Source organism: Bombina bombina, chromosome 1 (assembly GCF_027579735.1).
Source record: "Bombina bombina isolate aBomBom1 chromosome 1, aBomBom1.pri, whole genome shotgun sequence".
Taxonomy (NCBI): domain Eukaryota; kingdom Metazoa; phylum Chordata; class Amphibia; order Anura; family Bombinatoridae; genus Bombina; species Bombina bombina.
Window position 1 is genome coordinate 994327396 of NC_069499.1, and position 13393 is coordinate 994340788.

Here is a 13393-nt window from a genome sequence, read left to right on the forward strand (position 1 = left end):
ACCATAAACATTGCCGACCAGCGATCTGGCGGCGTTATTCCTATAGAGCGGTTATGCCTCTCCACCTATAGACTTAAAGGCTCTATTTTAGAACTATACATTACATTCAACACAAAGGATATAGAACAAAAAATACCACTAATGAATAGATGGGAATATCTTAATATTCATTACACAACTGAACAATGGAGCTCAATTATAAGGAGAGGACTGATATTTACCATTAGCGCAAAACACAATGAAAATTACTTAAAAGTTGTATATAGGTGGTATCTTACCCCCTCTAGGTTAGGCTTAATTACAACACTATCTCTACCACGTGTTATCGAAACTGCAGTGAAGAGGGTACATACCATCATATGTGGTGGCTATGTTCTAGAGCAAAACATATTTGGGAACAAACATCAGAGATGTTAAGCTCTATCTTTGAGAAAGATATTAGATTAGGTCCAGAACAAGCCTTATTACACGTCCCATTACTAGACTTCACAAAACCACAAAATACATGAATTGCTTATATTTGTACAGCAGTGAAAATCTGCATAGCTAAATTCTGAAAGACATCAGTCCCAACGTTAAATGTAATCAAAGATAGGATTAGACAGTTTAATCAATTAGCTGACATATCTTCTAATCTTCTGGAGACACGTCAGGAATTTCTAAACATTTGGGAGGCTTGGTATTGTCAGGGTATCTGTGAATAACATGAAGAGGACTAAAGATGTACCACATGAATTGATTTTTCCTTTTGGTTAATATACAATTTGACAAATTGTGTGGGCTATAGCCATAACAGACCAACCCCCCTTTTTCCTGATTAACAAAACATCCGAGAACAAAGGATTGCTTTCAAAGATTTCCTGCCTAAGGTGTGAAGCTAAAGTTCCTATAAAATTGCCACTGACCCCCTCCCTGCTCAAATACATCCAAATGAGAACAAAGAGAAAACATTTGGTCTAATTAGTTCAGGCAGTCATTTCAAAGATCAGGCAGTCATTTCAAAGAAATGTTCACCATGTGGCTGCTATGTTTATTATTATTATTATTATCAGGTATTTGTAGAGCGCCAACAGATTAAAGTTGATTTCCTGCCCAAGATGGGTGATAAACTTATCAGACCCCTGTAAATAAACAGACATGGCTTAAGTGTATGCAAGAGTTGTTTGCCCCTTCCGTGTTGAATCGAATTCTAGATGTTACGTCTAGATGAAGATTAGCTAACAGACACATGTTTAGCATTGTAACTCTTAAATTCATTTTAAATTTCAAGTAAAATATACCTCAGACTGTATTAAATGTCTATATATGAATCTGGGGAAATGCAATTCAGATTGTAATGGATTAAATAACAATTGTAATAATCCCACTTTAAAATATATAACATATTTTTGTTTTTTTCTGTCTTCCAGACATCTAAGGGACAAATTGGGATGTATATATGTTGAGTTTAATAAGTAGCTGTGCAGTCAATTTAAAATGTCCAATTTATTTTAAGAATTAATAATCTATTCTTTTTATATTTCAGGCATCTGACAAATACACGTGTTGGTTGTCCCATAAATTGTATCATATTTTGTATGCAATCAGAAAGAGGTGTGAAATATGCTGTGCTTTTATATAAATATAAAAAAAATAATCAAATGCAACTTTAAATGCATTTTAAGATAATACCAGTAGGATGTTAGAAATAAAATACTGATGTTTCATATTAAAATAATCAGGATGAATGGTATGACATGGTCCAATACACATGGAACATGTGACTTGTTGATAGTAGAAAATATGGTATATTAATCCCTTAACGACATGCGTCGTACAGGGTACGTCGCACACAACCTGGTCTTTAAAGATCAGCGACGTACCCTGTACGACGTTGGGGATTAAAGCGGCTGTAAGCGATCCTGATCGCTTCCAGCCGCTTTACGGTTATTGCAGTGATGCCTCGATATCGAGGCATCCTGCAATAACATTTCCCCCCATCCAATGCAGGGAGAGCCACTCTGTGGCCCTCTCTGCACCGGCATCGATGGCCGCAATCGTTTGTGGGAGTTGACGTGGGAGGCGGGTGGGCGGCCATCGATGAAAGACTGAAGAGAGAGGCGGGCGGGATCGGGGGCAGGGTTGTCGGGAGCATGCACGGAGGGCGGGTGCACGGGGAGGGAGCGGGTGGGAACCGCTACACTACAGAAAAAACATTTGTTATAAGTGGCAGTAAGGGGGATAAAATCCCTAATAAAAGTAAATCTAAGGGATCTGGGAGCGGGTGGGGGATTGGTCTGTGGGGGGAAGCTATACTACAGAATTTTTTTTAAAATTTTTTATTTGCAAACTGGGTACTGGCAGACAGCTGCCAGTACCCAAGATGGCTCCCAGTAAGGTAGAGGTGGAGGGTTAGAGAGCTGTTTGGGGGGGATCAGGGAGGTTGGGGGCTAAGGGGGGACTTTCTGCCAGTACTTAAGATGGCGGGACAATTGTGGGATGGGGGAGGGAAGAGAGCTGTTTGGGAGGGATCCTGGGGTGTGATGTGTCAGGTGGGAGGCTGATCTCTACGCTAAAGCTAAAATTAACCCTGCAAGCTCCCTACAAACTACCTAATTAACCCCTGCACTGCTGGGCATAATACATGTGTGGTGCGCAGCGGCATTTAGCGGCCTTATAATTACCAAAAAGCAACGCCAAAGCCATACATGTCTGCTATTTCTGAACAAAGGGGATCCCAGAGAAGCATTTACAATCATTTATGCCATACTTGCAAAAGTTGTTTGTAAATAATTTCAGTGAGAAACCTAAAATTGTGAAAAACGTTACTTTTTTTTATTTGATCGCATTTAGCGATGAAATGGTAGCATGAAATATACCAAGATGGGCCTAGATCAATACTTGGGGTTGTCTACTACACTACACCAAAGCTAAAATTAACCCTAGATGCTCTCTACATGCTCCCTAATTAACCCCTTCACTGCTGGGCATAATACACGTGTGATTCGCAGTGGCATTTAGCAGCCTTCTAATTACCAAAAAGTCATATATGTCTGCTATTTCTGAAAAAAGGGGATCCCAGAGAAGCATTTACAACCATTTATGCCATAATTGCACAAGTTGTTTGTAAATAATTTCAGTGAGAAACCTAAAATTTGTGAAAATATTTGGGAAAAAGTGAACAATTTTTTTTATTTGATCGCATTTGGTGGTGAAATGGTGGTATGAAATATACCAAAATGGGCCTAGATCAATACTTTGGGATGTCTTCTAAAAAAAATATATACATGTCATATTGTACATAATATACATATAATGGATATTCAGGGATTCCTGAAAGATATCAGTGTTCCAATATAACTAGCGCTAATTTTGAAAAAAAGTGGTTTGGAAATAGCAAAGTGCTACTTGTATTTATGGCCCTATATCTTGCAAAAAAAACAACAAAGAACATGTAAACATTGGGTATTTCTAAACTCAGGACAAAATTTAGAAACTATTTAGAATGGGTGATTTTTGGTGATTGTAGATGTGTAACAGATTGTGGGGGGTCAAAGTTAGAAAAAGTGTGTTTTTTTCCATTTTTTCCTCATATTTTATAATTTTATTTATAGTAAATTATAAGATATGATGAAAATAATGGCATCTTTAGAAAGTCAATATAATGGCGAGAAAAACGGTATATAATATGTGTGGGTACAGTAAATGAGTAAGAGGAAAATTACAGCTAAACACAAACACAGCAGAAATTTAAAAATAGCCCTGGCCCTTCAGGGAAAGAAATTGAAAAATGGCCTTGTCCTTAAGGGGTTAAATAAAAATATATATGAACTGTATTTACTGTTAGCAATATATGAATTAAACTGTTTGTCTTTGCTGCCCCCAATGGCCTAAATCCAGTATTACAGCCAAAAGGCATTTGGCTGTTGAAAATAAAATTTCCCAGTAGCCAAACAGGGAGGCAGTCTCCCAAATAACCAATCAGGGACAAGCTTTCGAAGGGCCTATCATCCTAATTTCACTGATGATTAGAATAAAAAGGGGTGGGGGTATATCAGGTGATATAACCTCAGGCAATAGAAAAAAAAGGAGCTGTGCTGAATTTTGACTGACAAACTGTTGCCTTGGGATCCAGTCTATTATAAAGCAATCTGGGCCTAATTTTTATCCATCTTGCAAAAATTACCTCTTAATATATGAAGTGAAATTGGATTTATCAGAGGAACCCTGGAATAATTGATTTGCTTATTTGGGTGCCGTATAAGAAACTGTTAAATATATAACTTGATATCAAAGCAAATACATTAATTAATGCTACAGTCTAATTGCAGTTAGTAAATTTAAAAGGGCCCAATTTGTATTTTAAACTTGTGTTTCATAGCCCTATGAAGTTTAAAACTAATCATTAATGCTAAGTAATTTTTCTTTGCAAATATATATATATATATTTAAGAATTTGTCTTAATTGTAGATAACTAAGAATTTATTTCAGCTCAGATAAATTGGCATAGGAATTGGCCGTTTGCACTAATAATATATATAATTTCTGATTTTTTAAATTGGAGTTATATAGGATCAATTGTAGGCTAAGTAGCTTAATCGTACTGGTCCTAAAGCCAGTGGCTTATACTTTGGTATTTTAATGCAACTTTGATTTGGGAGATTATTGTGAGTAAAGTTAATTTTAAAGGTATATTTGGTTTGCTTTGTAAAGAATATTGTAACAACATAAGTGTGCATCATCTGATTGATAATCTGGTTTTCTACAAATATAATTCAATGTGTTTATAATTTTAAAGGCACACTGAACCCAAATTTTTTCTTTTGTGATTCAGATAGAGCATGCAATTTTAAGCAACTTTCTAATTTACTCCTATTATCAAATTTTCTTCTTTCTCTTGCTATCTTTATTTGAAAAAGAAGGAATCTAAGCATTTTTCTTGGTTCAGGACTTTTTTATTGGTGGATGAATTTATCCACCAATCCGCAAGGACAACCCAGGTTGTTCACTAAAAATGGGCCGGCATCTAAACTTACATTCTTTTCAATGCATTTCAAATAAAGATACCAAGAGAATAAAGAAAATTTGATAATAGGAGTAAATTGGAAAGTTGCTTAAAATGTCATGCTCTATAAAAAATTTGGGTTAAGTGTCCCTTTAACTAATATAAAGAATTTAGGAATTTATATTAATTTTAATTGTTTTGTATATATATTTTTATTGGGGGTTTGTTTTAAAGAATAATTATTAAATATATTGTATTATAACCCGGCCATATACTGACAGTATCTAGTATTTTCATAAGGTGGCGCAAATAAATGCTCTTCTGACTCTTATTGATATATAGTAGTATATAGTATGAAAAGGGAGGTATCCTCCTAGTATATTCTACTTGGTGTGTAGAGAAATTGAGGTGTATTTGATAAAAATTCTATCTTTAATCTAATAAACCAAATATAGTCGTGAATGAACTAAAACAATTTATTAATAGGTCAAATACCTAGACACAGTCAAATCTAATTCATAAAATCCTAAACAGTTAAAAATGATATATATATATATATATATATATATATATATATATATATATATATATATATTAAAAATGCTAAACACCGGTGTTGCGGCTACTTTAAAGCCTAAAATTCAGTAATATTCTTAATAATGTGAAGTTTGATGGAGTCTTATACTTTATAACACAATGGCAATAAACGATTAGACATTTGATTAGATCTTCCTGTACATTGTTACACTTATCTAAGCAAAATATGTTCAATCCTAGATGGCACAGAAATGTCCGTTTTCCTATGTGTCTGGATTCAGGCAAACAGGGGTTAATTGCTTCCCATATGTTGAGTCTCTTTTCATTAGAAAAAGCACACAGGTGGTTAAACGGCTATTTTCAATGTATCACTATTGTTATAATAATTCACCTTGCTGTTTGCACTATGTGTGCAATAATGTTTCTTTACTAAGCGTCTTCTATAATGTACAATTTAGAGACTAAGTTTCCAGTTGGTTACACACGGTTTGTAGCTGCTTGTATGGGCTCCTTCCGTTGAACAGTGCACTGTTGTTGATCTTTGCCTCTGTCGTACAGAGGGCCGGTAAAGTGCTGTGTCTCTCAGCCCCCGTTTATCCGCTTGTGCTGGTGGATCCCAGTCTTCGTTGGTTGTCAGTTCCCCAATATCGGGACTGCTCTCAGATGTCGTGAGCCTTTTACTCCACACCGCCCGTATAGCGGGACTGCTTTCAGATGTTTTTAGCCTCTTGTTCCACACCGCCCGAATAGCGGGATTGCTCTCGGATATCGTGAGCCTCTTGCTCCACACTGCCCGTGTCTTGTCAAGCTGTTTCAACTTAGACTCGGTCTCTCTTTCACCGGTCGTATCACTGATATCCCAACTGACACCAGACTCCTCTGGAGCTTGGTAACTTTGTAGCTTGGCTTGGCTCACAGCTCACTCTTTCCAAAATACAGGTCGTAATCAGGTTTCCAAAGACTCCATCAAACTTCTCATTATTAAGAATATTACTGAATTTTAGGCTTTAAAGTAGCCGCAACACCGGTGTTTAGCATTTTTAATATATATATAGGTGTGCTTACCACATGTGCGCATGTACATACGTATGCTCACTAAGAGCCAAAAACTGTTAAAAAACGTAAAGAGATATACACATACAAATTAATAAAAAATAATCAAGGTCCCCCTGAAGAGGACATCACCACTAAAGCTGGCCAAGGGCATTAAGATTTAAAAAGCAAAATGTATGCTTACCTGATAATTTAATGCACAAATCCTGGACTTCCATGTCAGGAAAGAAAATAATTTATCATCAGGTAAGCATACATTTTGTTTTCTTTCCAATGGCATGGAGAATCCACAAATCCATTCTAATTAATAGTGGGAAACAATACCCAAGCTAGAGAACAGAGAATGGAAGGGATGGAGACAGGTGGACCTAAACAGAAGGCACCACCGCATGCAGAACTTTTGTCCCAAAAGAAGCCTCAGCTGAGGCAAAAACATTGAATTTGTAGAATATGGAAAAAGTAGGCAACAAGGATCAAGTGGCAGCTTTGCAGATCTGTTTCACAGAAGCCTCATTTTTAAAGACCCAATAAGATGTGACAGCCCTAGTAGAATGAGCTGTAATTCTCTCAGGAGGCTGCTGTCCAGCTGTCTCATAAGCTAACTGAATAATACTTCTCAACCAGAAAGAAAGTGTAGAAAAAGTGGCCTTCTGGCCCTTACGTTTACCGGAGAACACAACAAAAAGGGCAGAAGATTGACAAAAGTCTCTAGTTGCTTGCAGATAGAACTTCAGTTCACGCACAACATCTAGGTTATGCAACAGACGTTCCTTCTAAGGAGGAGGATTAGGACAGAATGAAGGAATGACAATTTCCTGATTGATGTTACGTTCCGATACCACCTTAGGAAGAAAACCCAACTTGCTACCAAGGACTGCCTTATCCGCATGAAAAATAAGATAAGGGGTATCACACTGCAGAGCTAAAAGCTCCGAGACTCTACGAGCAAGAAGAAATAGCAAGAAGAAACAAAACTTTCCAAGATAATAATTTAATATCAACAGAGTGCATAGGCTCAAACGGAGCCTGCTTCAGAACCCTAAGAACAAGATTAAGGTTCCATGGCGGAGCAACAGGTTTAAACACCGGCCTAATTCTGACCAAGGCCTGAAGAAAGGATTGAACATCTGGCAAGTCTGCCAGACGTTTATGTAAAATAATTGAAAGGGTAGAGATCTGACCCTTCAGAGTACTGACTGATAAGCCCTTTTCTAGGCCCTCTTGAAGAAAGGAAAGGATGCAGAGTATTCTCACCTGACTCCAAGAGAAACCCCTAGATTCGCACCAAAAAAAAAGGTATTTACATCACACCTAATGGTAAATCTTGCGAGTTAACGGCTTACGAGCCTGAAGCATGGTATTAATAACCTTTTCTGAAAAACCTCGCCTGGACAAGACTAGGTGTTCAATCTCCAAGCAGTCAGCTCCCGAGAATCTAGGTTTGGATGGAAGAAAGGACCCTGAAGTAGAAGGTCCTTCCTCTGAGGCAAATTTCAAAGGGAAGAAAACGATATCTTTACCAGATCCGCAAACCAGATTCTGTGAGGCCAAGCGGATGCAATTAGAATCACCGACGCTGCACCTGTTTGATACAAGCTATCACCCAAGGAAGTAGGTCAAACAGAGGAAACAGGTAAATGAGACCTAAGTCCCAAGGAACCGCCAGAGCGTGGACCAGAGCTGCTTGCGGATGCCTTGATCTTGACCCGTATTTTGGAAGGCCATCAGATCCAACTCCGGAATTCCCCACCTGAGGGTTAACATTTATTTATTGGGAGGGAAAAATCCTTCTGAGTCCAAAATACCTAAGCTCTTAAGGAACCCCAAACTGCTCCCCAGTCCGAAAGGCTGGCATCCGTGGTCACAATCTCCCAAGATGGTCTCAGGAAGCATGTGCCCTGGGACAGATGATCCTGGGAGATCCACCAGGACAGAGTCTCTCTTGTCTGGTTGACTAGGACTATCCTCAGAGAGGTCCGAGTGGTCTCCGTTCCATTGTCTGATGATACATAACTGTAGAGGTCTAAGATGGAAATGAGCAAATGGAATAAATGTCCAAGGAAGCCACCATTAGACCAATTACTTCCATACACAAGACCACTGATCGACAGACAGAGGACTGAAGTGAAAGACCAGCAGCAAGAAGCTTGGATTTTCTGGTCTCCTCCTCTATAATCGTCCCCAAAAAACATACACTGGTATTTGGCACCAAGTAACTTTTCCAGAATCACCTTCAACCCGTGAGAGCATAGAATCGACAAAGAATCCGTATGCGATCTTGCTAAATGAAAAGATGGTGCCTGAACCAATATATTGTCCAGGTATGGAACCACCGCAATACCCTGAGCCCTGGCTACTGCTAGAAGGGCCCCTAGAACCTTCTTAAAGATTTGAGGGACAGTGGCAAGGCCAAAAGGAAGGGTTACAAACTGGAAGTTTTTGTCCAAAAAGGCAAACCACAGATATTGTAAATGTTCCTTGTGAATTGGAACATTAAGATAAGCGTCTTTCAGGTCAATGGTAGTCATGAACTGACCCTCCTGAACTAAAGGGAGAATAGAACGGATAGTCTCCATTTTAAAGGACGGAACCTTGAGAAATTTGTTGACATGAGGTCTAAAATGGGTCGAAAAGTTCCCTCTTTCTTGGGAACTACGAATAGGTTAGAATAAAATCCTTGACCTTGTACCACTGGAGGAACTGGGACAATCACTCCTAGAGAAGCGAGATCCTTTACGCGATTTAAGAAAGCCTCTCTCTTTACCTGTATTGCAGATAATCTTGACAGGAGAAATCTGCGCCTGGGAGGACAAGATTTGAATCATATACTGTAACCCTGGGAGACAACCTCCACTGCCCAAGGGTCTGGGACATTGCAAATCCAAGCCTGCTGAAAGAAGGAAAGCCTGCCCCCCCCACTTGATCCATGACTGGATCAGGGGCGGACCCTTCATGCTGATTTAACCATTGATAATAAAAGACAATACTACTGTCTCCAGCTTTTATCCCCCTATATCATGTGTCATAGAAAAACCTGAGACCGGCTGTCTCACCAGGTCTCAGAAAAAATTCCACAATCACAGACGTAACCCCTCAAGAGCCAATAAGTGAAACGTAGCTCTCATGCCATTTTGCCTCTTAATAAAAGGGAGAACCCTTAAATTAACCCCTTCTTGCAGAAGTGCCACTATCCCAAAAATGAAGAGATATTTGAAACTGAGTCCCTTGTATCCATAGATATAAAACTCCATTAAGTGCTGAATCCTTCTAACCTAGAAGGCAAAAGCACTTACCTGTGGATCCGCTGCAGGGCATGTACAGCATCACAGGTATGACAGACTCAGCCGACCTCTGACAGGGACCTGTAGAAAAAGAAAAGAGTAAACAACCCTAGTTTTCTTTATGGGGTAGCATAAATGTTGGAAGGGTAGCAAGGACTTCCTCACCGTCTTCCAACTGCTAAAAGCCATCATTACTCTTACTAAAGAGGATTACATGGACACAGCATAACCCCAATCCTTGCTTGCAGGGAAAAGTACCCATTAAAGGATTAATATCTTCAGACAGAGATTGGGGGGAAAAGTTACAAAGGATCAATTGTATTGCAAGAAATGCATATGCAGTTGCTTCTAACAGGAGAAGAAGGGGAAAAGCTTACTATTCCCACTGTAGAATATTTAGCATATTTTCTTTTTAGAAGAGAAAAGGGATACTGATCCCAATTTTGTTCTTTCATGATTCAATTTTAAGCAACTTTCTAATTTACTCCTATTATCAATTTTTCTTTCTTCTCATGGTATCTTTATTTACAAAACCGGAATCTAAGCTTATGAGCCAGCCCATTTTTGGTTCAGATCCCTGGATAGCGCTTGCTGATTGGTGGTTGCATTTAGCCACCAATCAGCAAGTGCTACCCAGGTGCTAAACCAAAGATGGGCCGGCTCTTAAGCTTACATTCTTGCTTTTTTAAATAAAGATACCACGAGAAGAAAGAAAAATTGATAATACGAGTAAATTAGAAAGTTGCTTAAAATTGCATGCTCTATCTGAACCATGAAAGAAACAATTTGGGTTCAGTAGCCCTTTAAGCAGAAAACTCCCTGTGTACAAAGTAGCAGTCTTAAAGATCATTCTACCAAATGCTGTTTGCTATGAGGCAAACATTTTTTTATAAATGTGTACAAGAACTGTTTTTGCTATGTAAAAATGTCCAACTGAAGTGTCACAATCCATAAGGAACACAATTCATACCCAATTCACAGAGCACACTTCAGCTGTAAGATTTAACCCATAAAGCACCATAAAACTACAGCACCTTGTTATTCTTGGTCCCCTTACATTTGGAAAGAAAATTTACCATGCATAAAGACCTATATTTATATCTGCAATTTTTTTTCTAAAAGTATAAACACACACAACCCTTACATATATGCAACTGAAATTAAATACATCTCTTACCTCTTCTTGAACTTCTTGAACTTCCGGCTTCCCTTCATTTACATCCTCCTTGTCTGACTGGCTCCTAAATAAAGACAGCAATAAGTATTACGCTAACAGGTAAATGATGATCAAATATATTTTATTCATTTTCTTATAAAAGCATTCATAAAGTGACATTCTTCCCCACAAACTAACCTGTAATAAAGCATAAACCATTCTCAAATGCAAGTTAAAACACAGCAGAATATTGATATATTTACATAAATATATATACACAAAACACTATTATATATAGTACAAAATGTAAAATCAGTTTTATATATATGATTCAGATATTCAGCAATTTAAAAAAAATTAAAAAAACCCATAATTTATGCTTACCTGATAAATTTATTTCTCTTGTGGTGTATCCAGTCCACGGATCATCCATTACTTGTGGGATATTCTCCTTCCCAACAGGAAGTTGCAAGAGGATCACCCACAGCAGAGCTGCTATATAGCTCCTCCCCTAACTGCCATATCCAGTCATTCGACCGAAACTAGCCGAGAAAGGAGAAACCATAGGGTGCAGTGGTGACTGTAGTTTAAAATTTAGACCTGCCTTAAAAGGACAGGGTGGGCCGTGGACTGGATACACCACAAGAGAAATAAATTTATCAGGCAAGCATAAATTATGTTTTCTCTTGTTAGGTGTATCCAGTCCACGGATCATCCATTACTTGTGGGATACCAATACCAAAGCTAAAGTACACGGATGAAGGGAGGGACAAGGCAGGTATTTAAACGGAAGGGACCACTGCCTGTAGAACCTTTCTCCCAAAAATAGCCTCCGAAGAAGCAAAAGTATCAAATTTGTAAAATTTTGAAAAGGTATGAAGCGAAGACCAAGTCGCCGCTTTGCAAATCTGTTCAACAGAAGCCTCATTTTTAAAGGCCCAGGAGGAAAACACAGCTCTAGTAGAATGAGCTGTAATCCTTTCAGGGGGCTGCTGTCCAGCAGTCTCATAGGCTAAGCGTATTACGCTCCGAAGCCAAAAAGAAAGAGAAGTTGCCGAAGCCTTTTGACCTCTCCTCTGTCCAGAGTAAACAACAAACAGGGAAGATTCGTGCCTTATATTCCAATGCAACTTCTATTTTGATGGTTAATGGCTCAAACACTACATCCTTCCCTATTCTATCTGGAACACGACAGGGATGTCCAATTTCACCGCTTTTATTTAATTTAGCAATTGAACCCCTTGCAGTTACCTTAAGGGATAATTTAGGGGGGATTAAGATAGGCAAAATCCCTGTTAAACTTCTACTTTACGCAGATGACTTGATTTTACTTTTAAAGGATGCACAGATCGAAATTCCCAAAATTTTGGAAATTATAAAAAATTTTGGTTCTTTCTCAGGTTACACAATTAACATATCCAAATCAGAACTACTCTGGTTGAGTAAGCATCACCAAAATCAATACACACCCCCTTTTAAAGTAGCCCCGCAATACATCACATATTTAGGAATCCAGATCAGTGCCAATCCAGAAGAATGGTTTAGTTTAAATTACCCACCCCTATTTGCAAAAATCAGATTTGAGATGATGAAATGGGATAATCTTCCACTCTCAATTACCGCAAGAATCAATGTAGTTAAGATGATCGTCTTACCTAAAATATTATATTTAATGCAAAATATCCCTCTAATCATACCAAAAAAATATCTTAGCAAGTTAGACCAACTAATGAGACGATTTATATGGGGGAGGGGTGCGAATCGAATATCATTATATAAACTGTCACAACTAAGGCAATATGGTGGATTGGCACTACCCAATTTTGCTATTTACAATAGTGTAAGTCTTGCAAAAATTGCAATGGACTGGATTACGGGCGGGAACTATATTGCATTTACAGAAGCAGAACAAAATTTAGTATACCCTCTTTCATTAAATGCGCTTCTGCACTGTCCTAAAAAAGTAATTCCAAAAAGTATTAAAAATAAACAATCATTATATCATATTATAATTGCATGGCAAGACATACGACGCAGAGTAGATAGTGACCCTCATTTTTCAGATCTACTTCCTATTAGAGGTGACCCACGCTTTCCACCTGGTATTAGCAGTCAAGTATTTAGGAAATGGGCCACAGCAGGACTTATTTATTTAACACAACTTAGAGAACCCAATCTACAGAGTATATTACCATTTGAGACTCTTAAAGAGTCTTATAATGTACAGAATGTGGATTTTTTTGCATACCTTCAAGTGAGACATTGGTTCTTTAAAGCTATGGAAGATAATAAATTTCCATGGACCCACTCAGGAATGAAAATGGGGCTAGCATTATTTAAGGCAGGCAAACGTTCTATTAAATACTGGTATAATATGATTA

The 13393-nt window shown here is 38.1% G+C and overlaps 1 protein-coding gene across 3 annotated transcripts in view; it reads right to left on the bottom strand.

The window, feature by feature from the left end:
• Positions 1-13393, bottom strand: part of CHD6 (chromodomain helicase DNA binding protein 6) — a 1034665-nt gene that overhangs the window by 215185 nt on the left and 806087 nt on the right. For all 3 annotated transcript variants that reach the window (XM_053712106.1, XM_053712055.1, XM_053712147.1), the window contains one exon: positions 11034-11097. In XM_053712106.1, the coding sequence (XP_053568081.1) occupies positions 11034-11097 (64 nt within the window). The remainder of the gene's footprint in view (positions 1-11033; positions 11098-13393) is intronic.